At 38.8% G+C, this 17,346-nt stretch overlaps 1 protein-coding gene across 1 annotated transcript; it reads left to right on the top strand.

Moving 5' to 3' along the window:
* Positions 1-5,276: 5,276 nt before the first annotated feature.
* LOC101400234 (uncharacterized) lies at positions 5,277-9,710 on the top strand. The gene is given in 5 exon segments (XM_087418650.1): positions 5,277-5,288; positions 6,934-7,060; positions 7,767-7,862; positions 8,396-8,478; positions 8,946-9,710. Coding segments are annotated over 5 exon segments (1,083 nt in total).
* Positions 9,711-17,346: the final 7,636 nt, after the last annotated feature.

Below are 17,346 nucleotides of genomic sequence, written 5' to 3'. Positions count from 1 at the left end.
TTCCATTTGTACTTATATATAATGTTACTGTATTCAAGTGTTATCATTTTTCATAATGTACTTTAAAAATATTTGTGTCAACTGTATTTAAAAGATATATTTCCCCTTAGTTTTCTGTTGACAGATGGTGTCTTCTATGGTTGTTGTTATTTTATGGTTTTATTTCATTCTTTTTAGGATTGTTGCATATTCCTTTTTTAAAAAAATAAGAGATTTTCCTCCATCCTAGTACAGAAACCATTTGTATGCAGGATCAATTATGCATCTTAAAAATAGATCTTTTCTTTCAGAGTATGATGTTTTCATTATAAAATTTTAGAATAATTGTAAACTTAATTAGAATTTCAGCATTCCAGAATTGCTTTGGATATATTGGATGTTGAAAATCATGAAAAGTAGAGCTTTGACTTGTGATCCAATCTGAGATGGTATATTTTTTCAACTTCACAATTAATTTGAAGTACATTTGTTTGGTTTCATACTTTCTTAATATTTACAGCTATTTTCTTGTACTCTATGCTTGTGGTTTGCTCTCTTGTCTGTACATTTCTAGAATGTAAGAGGCAAGAAGGCAAAACTCTTTCAGTTATATCAACTGCTATACCCTTAGCACCTGGAATTGTGCCTAGCCAATCATTAGTGTTGAAATTTGAGAGAGCTCACCTAGTGATATCACTTTTGCAGAATATAGCTCTGAATTGAAAGGAAGGGAATGGGCAAGTGAAAGTATATAGATATCAGGTATTTTTATGGACAGATCTGTTTGAGAACATGGTTTTGGTGTGCAGAAACAGATCCCTAAGGCTGCATCCCAGAAATAAGTGGACGTGTCCAAATAGCCCTAGAATGGCTGAAAAATAATTCTGGCTCTAGATGGTTAGCAATGCCCTTAATATTAATGTGCTATTAAAGAAGCAGAGTGTCTCCTTCCAGGCAGCTATTTAAGATAGCTTGTGGAAGAGCCTAAGCTGTGCCACCACCCTTGCTGAGGTTGCCAGAGACCTAAGTCACTATTCCTGCTCTGGTGGGAATATTTTGTCAATATATTTTGCATAAATTAATGAATAACTTAGAACCTTTAAATAGATTTTGTTAGTTCTTCTGAAGATTGCTTGTCTAGCTATGATTTTTGAAATGCATTTAATCCCCATTTCCTGAGATAGTTTCTAATCACTCCACACTGCAGTCCATCATGAAATAGGTTTGTTTTCTTTGACTTCTTCCTCATAATGTGCCCTTTTCTGTCCCTGGCACAGTCTCTCTGTGACCAGTTAAGTTATTGTTTCATCTATGAGTTATCCTTACAAACAAGACTTCCCTAAATCCATCTCTGGTTGTGAAATTTGAGGAAGAGTTTATTTGGTTATAAACCAAGATCACAATTTTTTTCCCTGAGGTCCTTGTAGGCATTCTCTAATATCTCAGTTTTTTGAGTGAAATAATCCCGTATTTTCCTTGAGTTTGTATAAACACCTTCAAATAATTCTTCGCCTTTGAATATAGACTCCATGGGGGAGTTTCATTAATTTTTAAAGTTTCTTATATTTTTTTCAAACACTTAATGGATTTCAACAAACTCTAAAATTATGCTTTCACATTTTATTACTTTTTTAACGAACTAAATCATAAAACTATTTTTATATTATTTCGTTGTTATATTTATCTCAACATGGAATTTATGGTCTCTAGGCTTATCTTTCATAGTTTTCAATTTATCTCTAACCCTTTCAAAAAATTTTTTCTTAATTTTTTCTTCTGCTCATTTTAAAGCCTGTCATCCATTGATATGAGTGATATCTGAGCACCATCTGTTTCCTTCTTTCATCTCCCAGTACAGTCTCTTCTCTTAAACGATTTCATTTTACTCGTGGAAGCTTAGAGCTCTGCCAAGTCATTTTTCTGCCTTCTCTTGTCTTCCTATCACTTACTGTGATTCTTTTGTCTTAAAATCTCTCACTTTCATTCTTGTAACTCTGATTTCAAGTCTATTTAATTAAGGTTTTCAATTATTGGTAATCAATTCATTCCTAAACTTATTGGATAATTTAAGTGATGCTCCTCTGCTCAAAGGCAAAGATTCCTTGCATATCAATCTTGAATTACTTTTTCATTCCATCCATTTTTTATACTTTATAATAGTTATTGCACTGTTTTTTTTTTCAAGTTATTATTATTCAGGTTAATTCTCCTTAAACAGCATAAATTCATGGACATATTTTTGGGATAAATACATGTCAGTGTTGTGCTATAGCAAGCAATATCTCTATGTCAAAATAGTGGCTATTAAACACAGCATATACCACGAGTTTGAGGGACTTCGTCAGGATTTTCCATAATCTAAGAAAGATCAGCTCCTAAGGGGCTGCTTTTGTGCCTCAGTTCTCACCCACTCAGTGACATCTTCTGGAACCTACTTCTGGGAAGTATGGAGGTGGCACGGGGATGCCTGGTAGGTTCTTTCTTTCTACCCACAGGACTGCTCTGTTGCACATGCGTAGGGGTTCGCTGGATGTCAAATAGGAATTTACGTATTCCTAACTTTGTATAGAAGAAAAATTCTAAGAGTAAAAAATAATGTTCCATTTGACTCTGAATTTGCCTTGAAATCTAAACCAAACATAATCTCATGACCAATTCTTGATTCGGTTTCCTAGATCTTCCTTCTCTCCTTGGATACTCCCATGTGCTCTAGATAATTCAATCACTAACCAGTATTCCTTGAGTGTCTCTTGGGCTTGTGAGTTCTCCTGGATACTGGGTGCATTTGTACCATTAACAGATTCTTGCATTAATCCAGAGCTTCTGTTTTATGTCTGATTGAATCTGATAACTGGACTTTCAATTCTATTGTGAAGTAGGAGCTTGAGAGAAAATTTGTTCAGAGGAGATCTCTGTTTCAATACAGAAGAGGCATAGTGAGAGGATTGATTGTGAACATATACAGAGGTTTCTCTTAAAAGAGACAATTTAAATCGATAATATAGTTCCCCCCAACAGAAGGAGAGAAAGGGATTCAACAGTAGAGATTGCCAGGAGTATCAAGACTTTTGGGTTTAATAGGAGAACAGAAGTAACCAATGGATATGAATGCAGGAGTATTTGTAGATATTATAGGGATAAACTGAGTTACTTTGTCATATTATGTAATTCATTTGTAATTCATGGGCTGAATTGTGTGACCTGCAAATTCTTATCTTGTAGTCTTTACCCCCAGGATGTCAGAATATAACTTTATCTGGAGATGGGTTCTTTAGAGTGGAAGTAATTTATAGAGGTAATTAAGGGAAGACCCTAATCTAATATGACTGGTGCCCTTACTCGAAGAGGTAGTTAGGGCACAGACACATAGAGAAGGTAGGGAAAAGACTGCCATCTATAAGCCAAAGAGAGAAGCCTCAGGAAAAAAACAACCCCGCATATACCTTGATCTCAGGCTTGTAGCCTCCAGAAGGAGAGATAATAAATTTCTGTTGTTTAAGCCACCCAGTCACTGGTACTGGAAGAATGACTTTATTATTTTAGCAGAACATATTATAGTTACTAGATGTCATTGAAAGCCATTTGGAATTGTGATCTTGTGTTTAGACTGGGATCCACACCTTAGCCATGTGCCTCCAGCTGCTGTCGTGGAAGAGGCAGCTGCTATGGGGTCCTGAGCTGATGTGGCAAATAGTCCAAGGGATAAAAAACAGGTTGGTCTTGGTAAATGTGTGTTGAAATGAGTAATTTAGATGAAACTAGGCAATAAAAATGAAGAGAGATTACGATGTTTTGGAAGTGGGTTCAAAAATCTGGAGGTTTCCGTGTTGTAGAGAAATGGGTAAAGAAGTGATTTTGTGAAAATACAAGAAGAGAAAGATATAGTAATAACACAGTGCTTCTGAATATTCATGTTAGAGGTATTATTCCAGGTAACATGTAGGTGTGCTGTTTGACCCTAAAGGAATTTGAGCACAGGAGACAGGCTGAGCAAAATTAAATGACAGCTATTCCATTTTCTAGCTGTGTGACTTTGTCATATTAGTAAAGTTTTTGGAACCTCTGCTTATGTCATTTGTTAAATTGGTAAATAAACTATAATTAGCATGATTATTGTGGGGATTAAATGAGCAAAAATACATAAATCTGCAAATAAACAGTCACAGAATACAAATTTAACTTTTTTTTTTCCTGGACCCCAGGTACAAACGGGTGAGTTAATTATCCTTCTGTTTATGGGGCATTTTCATTATTTACCCATGAAATACATTTAATTATTATTGATATTATAGTGGAGAAATTATAGTTGATAAATATTTTCCCTCTCTCACACAGGTATGTGTGTATACATATATATATTTGCATGTACATATACATATACGTACGTGTGTATACATAATGAAAATAAGGGGAGTTGCAGCTGAAGAAGATTAATATAGAAGAGGATTTGGAGGATTTCAGCTACCACTTAACTAAACTATCAGATGGAACAGCTAGATTGTCTCCTAAATCCCAAAAATTCCGTATTATCTGAACATCCTTGACCTAGAGGATTGAGACACATATGACAGTAACATTATGACCCATGTGCTCCTGCTACTTTCTGATGCAGGGGATTTTAAGGACTGGACTGGCGGGATGGATGCCATTGATCCCTCCAAATGGAATGAGTCCTCAAATTAATTAACTCCATCATAAAATAGATTCTTAGTTGCTTGATGTCCAAGTCCATGGGGGACAGATCTAAAAGTCAGGGTTGAGGGACAGTGGGAACTGAGTGAGGCTCTAGAGGGCTGCCATGGATGTTGGAGGACCATTGCTGATGCATAAGGCAAGAATAATGAAATATGAGGAGTTCCACAATGTATAACTTCAGGTTCTACCGTGGAATGAGTCAGGGATAGCTATGCTTTGAAATCAGGAAGGGAGTTGAATAACTCTGGATGTCATAGGCTTTTGAAAGACAAAATTCAATGCTTATCATGCTCTTATTAGTAAGATATCTGTATTTTGACTTTCTTTATTAGCAATCACAGCTATAGCCTTCTTACATTTGACACTGGGACAGGAGAGTCCTCTGCATATTATTCTTAGAGTGCACCACTTTTTTCAGTTGGTTGGGCTGGGAGTCACACCCAGGTGAAGGTTTGGGGCTTCATGCCAGGTGGGGCTGGACATTGTGCACAGGACTGGAGTCTCATGGCTTCTTTTTCCATCTGCAGATTTGCCTTCTTAGTGCTTGGACTGTCTGTGAATGAAGACCTAGAGAAAGACACCTGGCAACTGAATTATTGACAATGCAGCCACTGGTGAGTAAAGAATGCCCCTTTCTGCTGAAATTACATCCCTAGTTCCACTAGATGAGCAAGTAATTCCTATTGGCAAGGATGTTTTAAGTGCAACCAGGTGACATTCAGTCGTCTGAGCTCCAGTGAAGTTTGCCCAGAACCAGGGATATTATCCTGGGTCAGGACCTCATCAATAACTAATCTGCTTCCTAACATTACACACATTTATGATATCCTCCATTAAGCTTGTGTATTTATAGAAGAGACAAGAGACGTTTGCTTTCTTTCACCCAGCCCATGTCCTCCTTGGCAAATAATTAACTCATTAACCCTGTTTAAGGATGTAATGGGCTTAGGATGGTGGTGCTTGCAAGTGATGGAGTTGAGTGAGAAGCAGAATGTTACAGTCATCAGGGAGGCAGATGTTTCAGCAAGTAAGTGTAATCAATCCAATGTTACAAGACCTGGTGTGATGGTTGTTCAGTGGTGGGAGGAGCAGGACAGAGGTGTAGAAGGAATGAGAAATTATGTTATTTTTTCCCAATTTTAAACCTCTTACAATCATGAGAATATATTTACACTTGTGAAAATTTCTAAAAGATATGTAATTAAAATTATCATTATCATTCTTGTCCCCAATCACACATTTTATTGCTTTGTAGTTAACCTGTTGTTCATATTTGATAGTTGGAAAGAAAGTGTAGGGAGTAGTATTTTGTTAATTGCACTATACATAAAGGAGAAAAACTGGATAGATCAAAACCAATAATCCTTTTGGATCTTTTATCCTTTGGCAGGAGATAAGATAAAGATACAAGAGAAACAGTGGTAACTGGTGTTTGAGGCCCCTGAGAAAATTGAAAGAGATAGTCCTTATGCCACAGGAATGGTCAAGCTAAGACTGTCCTTCAGTACAGACATCACAGAGGACCCCGGCTTGTGCTGCCGAACCATCTGACCTTACAGTTTGTTATAACACTTGAGTCCTCTAGCAAGAGAGAAAACAAGTACCGAGTTCTGAATGAATCTTTTTGTTCAGTTGTGAGGAATGCTGGAGATTCCTTCACAATTCTCTGACATTTTAATGATTAACATATTAATATGTTGTATTTAATGTGGGTTTGCTAGACAGGAAACACTTCATACATTAATATATTGGAACTTTCAACACTCATAACAAGTTTTTAAACCAGTTCACAGACAAGGAACCAGAATTTCATAGAGGGAGGTAATTTAAACCAATCATCATGGGTTAAAAGCAGCACATCATAGTTCTTGTTTGTCTTGTGACGGATCTGTAGCGTTGCTTGAAATTAATGGGGAAGAGAGTTTCATTGATGTATTTTCAAGTGGATATTTTATAATCATCTGTCTGGAAGTCCTAATTACCAGGTTATTGAAACACTTCCAGGTTGTATTACACCACACTTCATGTGATATTCCTTTATAATAGAATATTATGAAGTCAGAGTGTGTAGGTCTCTATGAAGATATCTGAAAGGCGAATACCAACTCAGCACTGACAGTAAACTGAGTGGACCCCCAAACACAGATTGACCTTTCTATACACACAGCTCCCCATTACTTCCTCTGAGCTGTCGTCTCAACCCTCCAACTGGACATTGGTAGGGATTGCTCTGTCTAAACCAGTGTATCCGTGTTTTAGGAATCAGTGACGTTTGAAGATATATCTGTAGACTTCACCAAGGAAGAGTGGGTCCTACTGGACACATCCCAGAGAAAGCTGTACAGAGATGTGATGCTGGAAAGTATCAATCATCTGGTCTCCATGGGTGAGTCTGTCTACACGTATGTGTGTATGTGTCCATTCATTCACTCATTGAACAAACATCTAGAACAGCTTGTCCATATTCCACTCCAATCGCTGCCCTGAATCTTTCATAACCTTCATAACTACTTCGAAGAAAGATGTTTCTGTACACTTTACTTTTCATCACCACACTAGTATATAATCTTGACCACAATTTAGTGGCTTTCTTGCCACTCAGTCTCCAACACTCATAGCAGAACTAGGAATTCAATTAATATTTTTAATGCATAAGTAATTTATCAAATATTTTTAAAATAATTATTGTGTTCTAGTCGCTATATGGAAGCTTTGGAACAGAGTAGTGAAAATAATAAAATTTTGTTTATTCCTGTAAAGTTTATGTTTATTGCATGCTGATTGAAAATATCTTAAACACACTCTGAAGATGTTTAATCTCTTCCGTTTTGAAAAGACAGTATTCTGCATTCTTTCTTTGAACTTGGGCATGGGCACCAGCATCTAGCAGTCTCCACTGTTTTCGCTTTTGGTCTGGATTTCTTCCTGGTCTGGTGAAAGCCCTTCGGTGTTTTCTCTGTTGAAATGTTGTTGAAAAGGCTGAGCTTCAATCATCTCTTTATTATTCCTCAGTAGTCTGCGCTGGACTTGATGATAGCAAAGTTTAATTAGCACAGAACTCACAATCCACGTACATTTTTTCCCACAAACAGGCTATCAGATCTGAAAATCAGGTGTGATTTTCCAGTTGGAGCAAGGCAAAGAGCTGTGGAGTCAAGGAAGTGGATTTCTCCAACACCAGAGTCCAGGTAAGCATCAGGGACCTGTGCTTCAATGCAGAGAGGTCTTGGTCAGTGAGGGAGTACATCCCTGGAAATACCATCTGAAGATGTTTGAAGTGAGTGATATATTCGGAAATGTCAGTGAGGACATTGGCGCAAAATTCCTCATGTTGTTATCATTCCTTGCATATACCAATCACAATTCATGTCTTACTGTCATTTTCTTTCTCTTTAGTGAAAAGGATATTTGTGTAATTATTGTAGTTAAAATTTAACATAGTGATTCTTGTCCTGATCCACTCATTTAAAAATTTTCCCACCATTTTCTGACCCAACATCACTTAGTCACATACTGTTTTTCATGTTTCAATCCTGATTTTTTTTTCTAATTGACAACGTCCTTTAAAATGTTTCTACTACCTAGAATATTTCTTTATTTGACACATTTCCCCATCTAATTGCAATTTTTTGAGACATACTCAGATGAACCTTGGTATTTTTCTACATTTTCATTCCCCTAATGCTATTCTAATATATTACATTTTTTTCAATGACTTTAGGCAGGGAAAATCTCCTTAAAAAACAAGAAATGATATCAATGAAATACAGCAGCATGAAGAAAATATCTCTTACCATGCCAATGGTAAATTTCATGGGTCTGAACTCTAGTCATCCAAATTAAGGACCTTTCAATGAGATGAGTTAGTCAATGAGCAGAATCTCCTGAATGTAATTAAGGTGGGATTAAGCACCAGCTAGGCAAAAGTTTTGGATTGTTTAAAATCAGTTAAGAAATTAACATGAGCTCAAAATAATGACCAGAGATCTAAAAAAAAAAAAAAGACAATTGCGTAAACATTGTTCATTACCTTTCTTTGAAACATATTGAAGGCTTCAAAATTAATCTGACAACTCTGAATTTGAGATACTACAAAAGAGAAAATATTTGTCCCTCCAGGAGAGTAATACAACATGTGTATGCAAATAATATTGGAAATATTTTAACAAGAGATTATTACTGACTTATATTCTAGGATTTATATGTAGAGAAATGAATGTATGGCTATATGTGAGCAAACTATTAACAACCTTTCATCTCCTTCCCCAAAGCAAGTATCTCACACTCAAGTAGATCCTACTGAATGTGTTGATGTGGTTGGTGAATTTACTCCTAGATCTTCATTGCCTCAACGCTTTTCAATTCATGTGAGAAAGGAACCTCCTGTCCACAAATAGCGTGGAAAATCACTTCATGATCAGTCATCCCTTAATTAAATTCACACTAGGGATGTATCTCGTGAATGTAATCTATGTGGGAAAGCCTTTAGTAGTTTGTTTAGCCTTAGACAACCCAAGATGATTCACAGTGGAGAGAAACCATATAAATGTCATCTGTGCGGGAAAGTCTTCAGTCAAAGTTCTTACCTCAGACAACATGAGAAAACTCACACAGGCGAGAAGCCATATGAATGCCATCTATGTGAAAAAGCTTTCAGCCAAGGTTCTTACCTTAGAAAACATGAGAGAATTCATCCTGGAGAGAAACGTTATGAATGTCCTCAGTGTGGAAAAGCCTTTAGTCAAAGCTCTGGCCTTAGACAGCACAAGAGAATCCACATAGGAGAGAAACCACATACATGTCTTCTATGTGGGAAGGACCTCTGTCAAAGTTCTGAACTTAGACGGCATAACAGAACACACTCAGGAGAAAAACCGTAAGAGTGTCATCAGTGTGGAAACGCCTTCAGTCAATATTCTAATCTTAGATGACATGAGAGAACCCACACTGGAGAGCAACCATATGAATGCCAGCTATGTGGGAAGTTCTTCAATCATCCTTCTTCCCTTAGACGACATGGGGAAACCCAACACTGAGGAGGAAGTCATGAATGCCTTCAGTAAATATTCTGATGTGAGATGGCATGGGATTAAAAATGTAATGAATGTGGGAGAAACATCAATCATAGATTTAACATTTAAACACACCAAAGGACTCACACAGTAAAGAAACACTCTGTGTAATCAATATGGAAGAGCCTTCAGTCATCATACTCCTTAATCAAGATAGCGTGTTCATATGGAAGTGGATCCATATATATAACATTAATTGGAAAAGCCTTTAGTCATTGGCCTGACCTTAGATAATATCGCAGAACTCACACTAAATATAATGAAATAGATGTTTTCAGCAAGAGCTCTAAACTTTAAAGACACTAGAGAACTTGTGCAGCAAAGTTCTTTGGTTCTTTGTTAATAATTATTATTAAACATGAGCAAACCCCACATGGGAGAGCTCCTAGGTCTGTAATCACTGTGAACAAACAGTCAGCCAACTACCAATTTTGGTGTGCAAAGAAAACTCGGTGAAGGAATAAATGATAAACAGGAAATAAGAAGATGAAGTTTCTTGATGAATACCAAAGTATCTTGAGTAATACTAAATAATTCTTACAAATAATTATTAGTGGAGAGATTAATCAACATAAAATCATAAGAAATCCTTTATTCCTAGAGCAACACTTGTACTATAGTGTTGATTCAGACTGTACCAAACACTGTGTGTCATGAATCAAGGGAAGCCTTCAGTGATCACTTATTTCTTAGTCAACATTAAGATCCTCACACCGAGAAGACAGCAATCCTAAAATCAATGTGGAGAAAACCACAGCTAGATTTCATATCAGAAAAAATGTATAGGGGTGTGTGTGTGTGGTGGGGAAACCTCTAATAAAATCCTTTAAGAAAATTCAGCAAATAAGTGAGATTTTGCGAAAATACTTATTTATGTAAATGTGGCATAAAATGAAAAGTGAAGTGATCTGGCAATACTGAACGTAGACTTTTGTAAGAAAATCAATTTTTAGATAGGTCAATACTTGCAAATATTCAAACAATAAAACTTGTTGCTAAAGAAGCTAACGGTTGGTGTTCTAGTTTCCTTTTTGCAGTTCTAAACACACGGATTCAGGTCTACTCTCCTTGGCATGTGGACAGAGATTCAGCCCCCTCTCTGGGTCTCTCCTTTCTCCAACAGCTCTTTCCACACACTGTAGCTCCCTGATTCCATCTTCCCTTGAACACCATCAGTCTCCCTTCAAGCCCTGGTGGTGACGCAATTGCGATCTTCTGCCCCACTTTCCAAGTTTCTCAGCGTGCCATGAACTTGATCAGGCAAGGTCTGAGGTGAGGGGAGCAGTATCAATGACATGAAGTCTAAAATCTTTGGTGGACCCACAGCCTATGTCTCTGCTTCTGGGAACAACCTGGGGCCATAGAGACAGGCAGCTCTGCCCTCCAAGCCTGCAAAAAGCTCCTTGGATTTTGTCCCAAAACCTCTGAATTGAGCTAAGTGGGGGCAAGAGTTAATTCCATGATCAAACTTTATATATTCTTTAGGTGATTCCTCATTCATGTGCCCACCAGGGACCCCAGATAGGACCATTGCTATGCTCTCCCCCACACAGCAGCCCAGAAAATATAGCTCCAATAATATAAGATCTGAAACCTACCATCCTCCACATAAGCCCTCTTGTTTAACAATTAATGCAAAGTAGTTTTCCCCAAGCAAAATGAATGTTCTCACAAAAAGGATCTCTCCCTTTTTCTCCAGGGCTTGGAAATGTCACTCTTTCAATAAACACCATATTGAACTGAAACATGAAGGGAAAATGCTCCTAGAATATCCACTGAGATGACCTGTCCTCTTGCCAGATTAGCACAATTCAAAACCGAAGGCTTAAATAATTCCAATTAAATGAGCACATCCCTGGAAGAAAGTGAAACATTATTATTTTTAAAAATTTCCACAAGTGATTCTGCTGTATAGTCAGGGTGAAAAATATCAAGTCATGAGTGAGGATGATGAGAAACCAATTCTATTGTCTGCCTAAGTCAACACATGTTCTACCCCCTGTAGTTGACTTTAGCTGTGATCCTGGGTGACCACTTTATTTGGGACCCATCTGGTGGCTTACCCAAGAGTCACCGCCTGTGTCCTAATATGTCTCCAGGAAGGAATGGGCAGGTCCCGGTACCTGTTGGGGTTTGGGTCTGTGCTAGTTCTGGGACTCCCTAGGGACTCTCTAGGAATGTACACACTCTCTTCTCAGAGGAGCTCACGACCCAGTTGGATTTATCTACAGTGACCTATGTATGTATGCTGGGCAGTTGTGGTGAGACCAGGGGATTTCAGGGCTGGTTGTACACAGTTATGACCGCAAGGTGGCAGAATCACACAAGAATTATTCAGGTGGCACACTGACAGCTTGACAGAGTGGGGCAGTCCTTTACAGGATGACACCTTCCAGTGGCAACAGTGTGAGGCCACCATCCAGAAAGCTAGGATGACAAAGAACTCCCAAAGCGAGAGGGGTTGGAGAGGGGGCCACTTGTCAAGATAATGTCTCTCAACAGCAGTAAGGAGAATCTCTGAGTCAGAGAACTACTGGCAGATAGCAGGAGTTCAGAGACGTCTATAGTTCATAATTTATCTTATCTATGGCTGGAAGATTTTGGGTGATGTCTCACAGGGTATGCACAGTAGGCAGGTTTTAAATGGCTTAAAATCTACTAATTTGGGCTGCATTTTAAACAATTCAGTGCGTATGAATTTGAGTTTGGCACCAGTGGGCCATTGATCTAAGGATCCTGTCTGCTGTGAAGAAGTAAACGGCATAGGCCGAATATACTGGGACCATCTGTGGCTCATCTGTCAACCATTACTGATCATCTCGAATGATTTGCCTTTGTGTTCACTGATGAAGCTCTCAATTGATGCAGAAAAAGCATCTGACAAGAATAAACACCTATCTTAATAAAAGGCCTCACCAAACTAGTGATAGAAGACAACTTCCTCAGCATAATAAAGACCACATATGAAAACACACTGCTAGTATCAGGTTCATTATTGAGAGACTAGATGCTTTTTGTTCAAGGCAAAGTTATTGAATTTCACTGTTTCTAGTCCACACAATAGTGGAATTTCCAGCCTGAGAAAATAGGCAAGAAAAAGAAATAAAAGACATCCAAATGGGAAAGGAAGAACTAAAATTATTTCTCTCCACAAGTCACCTGACCTTTTATATACAAAACCCTAAAGGTTAAACACACGTACACGCACTCACACACATAAACACACACTGCTAGAGCTAATGTTTTTCAAGGTTGCTAAGTACAAAATCTGCGCAAAAATCAGTCGCATTTCTATACACTAACAATGAACAACTGAAAAAATAAATTAGGAAAACAATTCAATCCATGGAGACAATGTTCACTTGTAACAACTAGGATATAAGAGTCAGACATGGCTATATATGCCTCACCTTGCCTCTTTCATTCTCAGAATTTCTTCTTATTCTTTTTCTACATCAATTTGTTTACAAAATGATGGACAAGAGGCTTCAAAGAAGATTATTCAAGGAAAGTTTTGCCTCAACAATCTTTTTTTTTTTTTCTTGATACAACAGATCCAGCTGAAAATTCTATGGGAAATATAATAATCTGTGACAGGATCATGACTTCTGTTTTTCTGTTAATAAATATCACCCTAAATTTGACTAAATGAAACAATTATCTGCTGCCAAAAATAAGTTCAAAAACGAAGAATAGAAAAACCACCAACTTAAAAACCTCACAGTAGTGAAGGCTGACAAAGGACATAATTTGTGCTGCTCTTGTGGAAATTAAAGGGATTAATGAATGGGTTAATGAAATAAGAACTGGCTTGTTTACTGTCCCCATGGAAACCTCAGTCACTGTGCTGGGACAGGGCATCAGAGGGGCAGATCTGTGGCAAAGGTGACAGGGACAGGGGCAAGAGCACCACCAGGCTAAGCAGCGCCCTGCCTGGCTTCTGCGACCCCTGCTGCTCTCTGAACCCTGAGCTCAGACACAGGTTCCAGGCATCTACTCTTCCAGCCGGCACTGTGACCTTGGACAGGTCGTTTGACACTAAACGAATTCACCAATGAGCTGGGACATCTCCAGACTGGACAGAGAAGATAGTCAGTGGGACGGAGGAGGAAGGACCTGTAGGCTGTGTCTCCTCAGCTGGAGGGAGGCAGGGCCCACTGGATGAGGAATTCCCAATGCAGTCAAGTGGGTAGGGACAGGCATGATGTCACAGATGCCTCATTTTGACACGTACAGCACTTCAGCCTCGGATTGGCTGGGCAAGTGGCAAGGGCAGGATAGACATACAGGCCCCAGGGCCTGACCCTGGACTGAGTCTAGGGGGAGGAAATCTCTGGTTCCTGCTCCCTCTGCTGCCCCTTCTTTCCCAATTGCCTCAATGCCCATCCAGCTGAGGAGACCGCCCTGACCCGTGCTCCTCCTCTGGGTCTCGACACAGACTCAAGCCTTAACCCTCCTATCCGTGTCTTCCTTCCCTACCCTGGGACAGGTAAAGAAAGAGAGAAAAAACACGCCGAGCCCTTTGGGTTTGGGAAGAAAATGCCAAAATCTACTTGATAAGGGGAAAGTGAAAACAGGAACCACATCACAAGGATGGACAAGCCCCTGAGCTCCATGACTCTAGTAGAAATTATGGGAAATCCCAGAAAGCGTTGAGAACTTGGGCTGACAAGGGGAATGGAAGTGCAGGTGTGAAGGAGAGCACTGTGGGGAGAATCTGTAGGCAGAACAGCAGAGGAGGAATAAAAAACCTTGGAAAGGGCAAGTACCACATCTTTCTAGGAATTTTTACAGTGTTGAAAAAGATGCAGAGGGCCGGCCCCGTGGCTTGGTGGTTAAGTGAGCGCGCTCCACTGCTGGCGACCCGAGTTCGGATCCCGGGCTCCCACCGGCGCGCTGCTTCTCCGGCCATGCTGAGGCCGCGTCCCACATACAGCAACTAGAAGGATGTGCAGCTGTGACACACAACTATCTACTGGGGCTTTGGGGGGAAAAATAAATAAATAAAATCTTTAAAAAAAAAAAAAAAAGATGCAGAGTTTTTCCATCTAAAATGGAGCAGAGTTCAGGTGGGCACAGGCTGGATGAACAATGGAGAAAGCGGTAGCAAGCAAGTGCTCACTGCAGGTAGCACAAGCCAGAGAGGAAAGTATAGATAAATTGTGGGAACAAAATCCAGATTCCTAATGGGCGACATCCTCAAAGATTCTGGATCCACAAGAGGATGAGAGAAAGCCATGTTAACCACTGACAACACCTTTACAGTGTATTTTCTTCACTGAGGTGTGAATAAGCATGAGTCCAGCACTAACCCTTTATTCATGGAGTGGAACCAGCACAAAGCTGATCTCCTCCCGTGGTAATGATAATCACTCTGATCGTCACATTCAAGAGTAGTGTGTCTTTCATAGTGTCATATCGACGCTCCTGTGCTCTGTGGCTGCCCTCTGATCTGGGTAAGCAATACCTCCCTTGCTCCAGGCAGCTGGTAGGGCAGGAACATTAAGAACAGTTTTTCTGGCATTTCCTAAAGGAATCAAGAATTGGGAATGATTCTTTATGGTATGGTTCAGTTTCTCAACAAGCTTCTTCACTTCTGAAAAATCTAGCTGCCCTGAACCTTTATATCCCTTTGAAATGAGACTTTGTCCCACATCAGAGTGGGAAGGGCCTCAAAGTTGTGTGTTTTTTTCCCAATATTTCTTTATGAAAACTTTCAAAATCAATGGAAATGGATTTTACGTTTAACTCATATTCCCACAACATTGATTCTATCACTAATATTTGAATGTACTTGCTTTGTACATATTTACTCATCTCCCCATATTCCTCCCATCGATCCATCTTATTTTTATCCATTTCAAAGAAAGTTACAGGTATCAGTAAACTTTTCCCTAAATAATTCAGTGTGATATTATTAGAGTTCAATAGTATTATAGCATATTCATTTTACTTAAAATTTATATTTTTGCCTAAAATTTTACATTTTACATAAAATTTGCACATATCTTAAAAGAGAAGTTTAACAAACACATGTACCTATGTAACCCAAATTCCTATCAAGACATAGATCATTATCTTTCCCTCCACAAAGTTCCCTTATGTCCCCTCCCAGTCAATTCCCACAACTATACCATCAAAGATAACCGTTGTGCTGATTTTATTTTTCACCACGGATAAATTTTGCTTGTCCTAGAACTCCATAATAGTTAAATCATAGAGTATGTACTCCATTGCATAAAGTTTCCTTCAATTAGCATAAATATGTCATGTCCATCAGTTATTCCTTCTTTTTTATTACTAAGTAGTACACAATTGTATGAATTACCACAGATTATTTTTTCTATGGATGTAAACCTGGTCTGATTTTAGTTTTAGGTGATTAAAGTTGAAAGTGCTGGGTATTTATCCAAAGAACATGAAAACACCCACGCGTAAAGATACATGCACCCCTGTGTTCATTGCAGCGTTATTCACAATAGCCAAGACATGGAAGCAACCTAAATGCCCATCAAGGGATGAATGGATATAGAAGATGTGGTATTTATACACAATGGAATACTACTCAGCCATAAGAAACGATGAAATCCAGCCATTTATGACAACATAGATGGACATTGAGGGTATTATGCAAAGTGAAATAAGTCAGAGGGAGAAGGTCAAAGACCGTATGATCTCACTCATTAAGTAGTAGATAATAACAAAAACAAAGAAACACATAGAGACAGAGATTTGATTGGTGGTTACCAGAGGGGAAGAGGGGAGGGAGGAGGGTGAAAGGGATAATTAGGCACATGTATGTGGTGATGGATTGTAATTAGTATTTGGGTGGTGAACATGAGAACATGATGTAATCCATGCAGAAATAGAAGTATAATGAGGTACACCTGAAATTTATACAATGTTATAAACCAACGTTACCACAATAAACCAAAAAAAAAAAAAAAGTGGAAAAAAAAAAAAAAAAAGAAAGTGCTGTGAACATACCCATGCATAACTTTTTGTGGGATTCTCATAGCATTTGGAGATACTTCACATCACTTGCTGGGAGTCTAAGGACCAGAAGGGAATCTTACTTGTGGTCACACTCAAGTCCTGGCAGATCCAGGAAAGTCTCTGACATTAGTGATCAGGGAACTGCTGTGGTCCTACCCCTGGCCATGACCTAGAAGAAGCCAGGTTTATAGGACTTTCTTACCCTCTCTCCTCTGGCTCACCATAGCCCTCTTACAACAAGAACATTTACTCCCAGGGTAATATGGGGTGGATAAAGCGGAAGAGTTTTCCTAGTTCACCTTTAGCCTGGGATTTTGATGTGAGCCCGCCCAAGAGAGGGAATAGATCAATAGGAATTCTCTATTGCTTGGAGTTGTGTCAGCCTTTGCGTTCTATCAAGGTCTTGAAATGATTGGATGATGCCCACCCATGTTAAAGAGGGCAAAGTGCTTTATTAGAGTCTATTCATTTAAATGTTAATGTCATCCCAATACATCCTTTCAAACACCCAGAATAACGTTTGCCCAAACGTCTGGGCACCTGGTGGCACATTCAAGTTTATGAATAGAATTAACCATTACACTCCCTAATGATACTTGAATCT

The sequence above is a fragment of the Ceratotherium simum genome, chromosome 28 (assembly GCF_057802395.1).
Source record: "Ceratotherium simum simum isolate JZ-2026a chromosome 28, ASM5780239v1, whole genome shotgun sequence".
Classification (NCBI taxonomy): Eukaryota; Metazoa; Chordata; class Mammalia; order Perissodactyla; family Rhinocerotidae; genus Ceratotherium; species Ceratotherium simum.
Note: the sequence above shows the minus strand (reverse complement) of the source record. Positions and strands in the feature narration are given on the sequence as shown.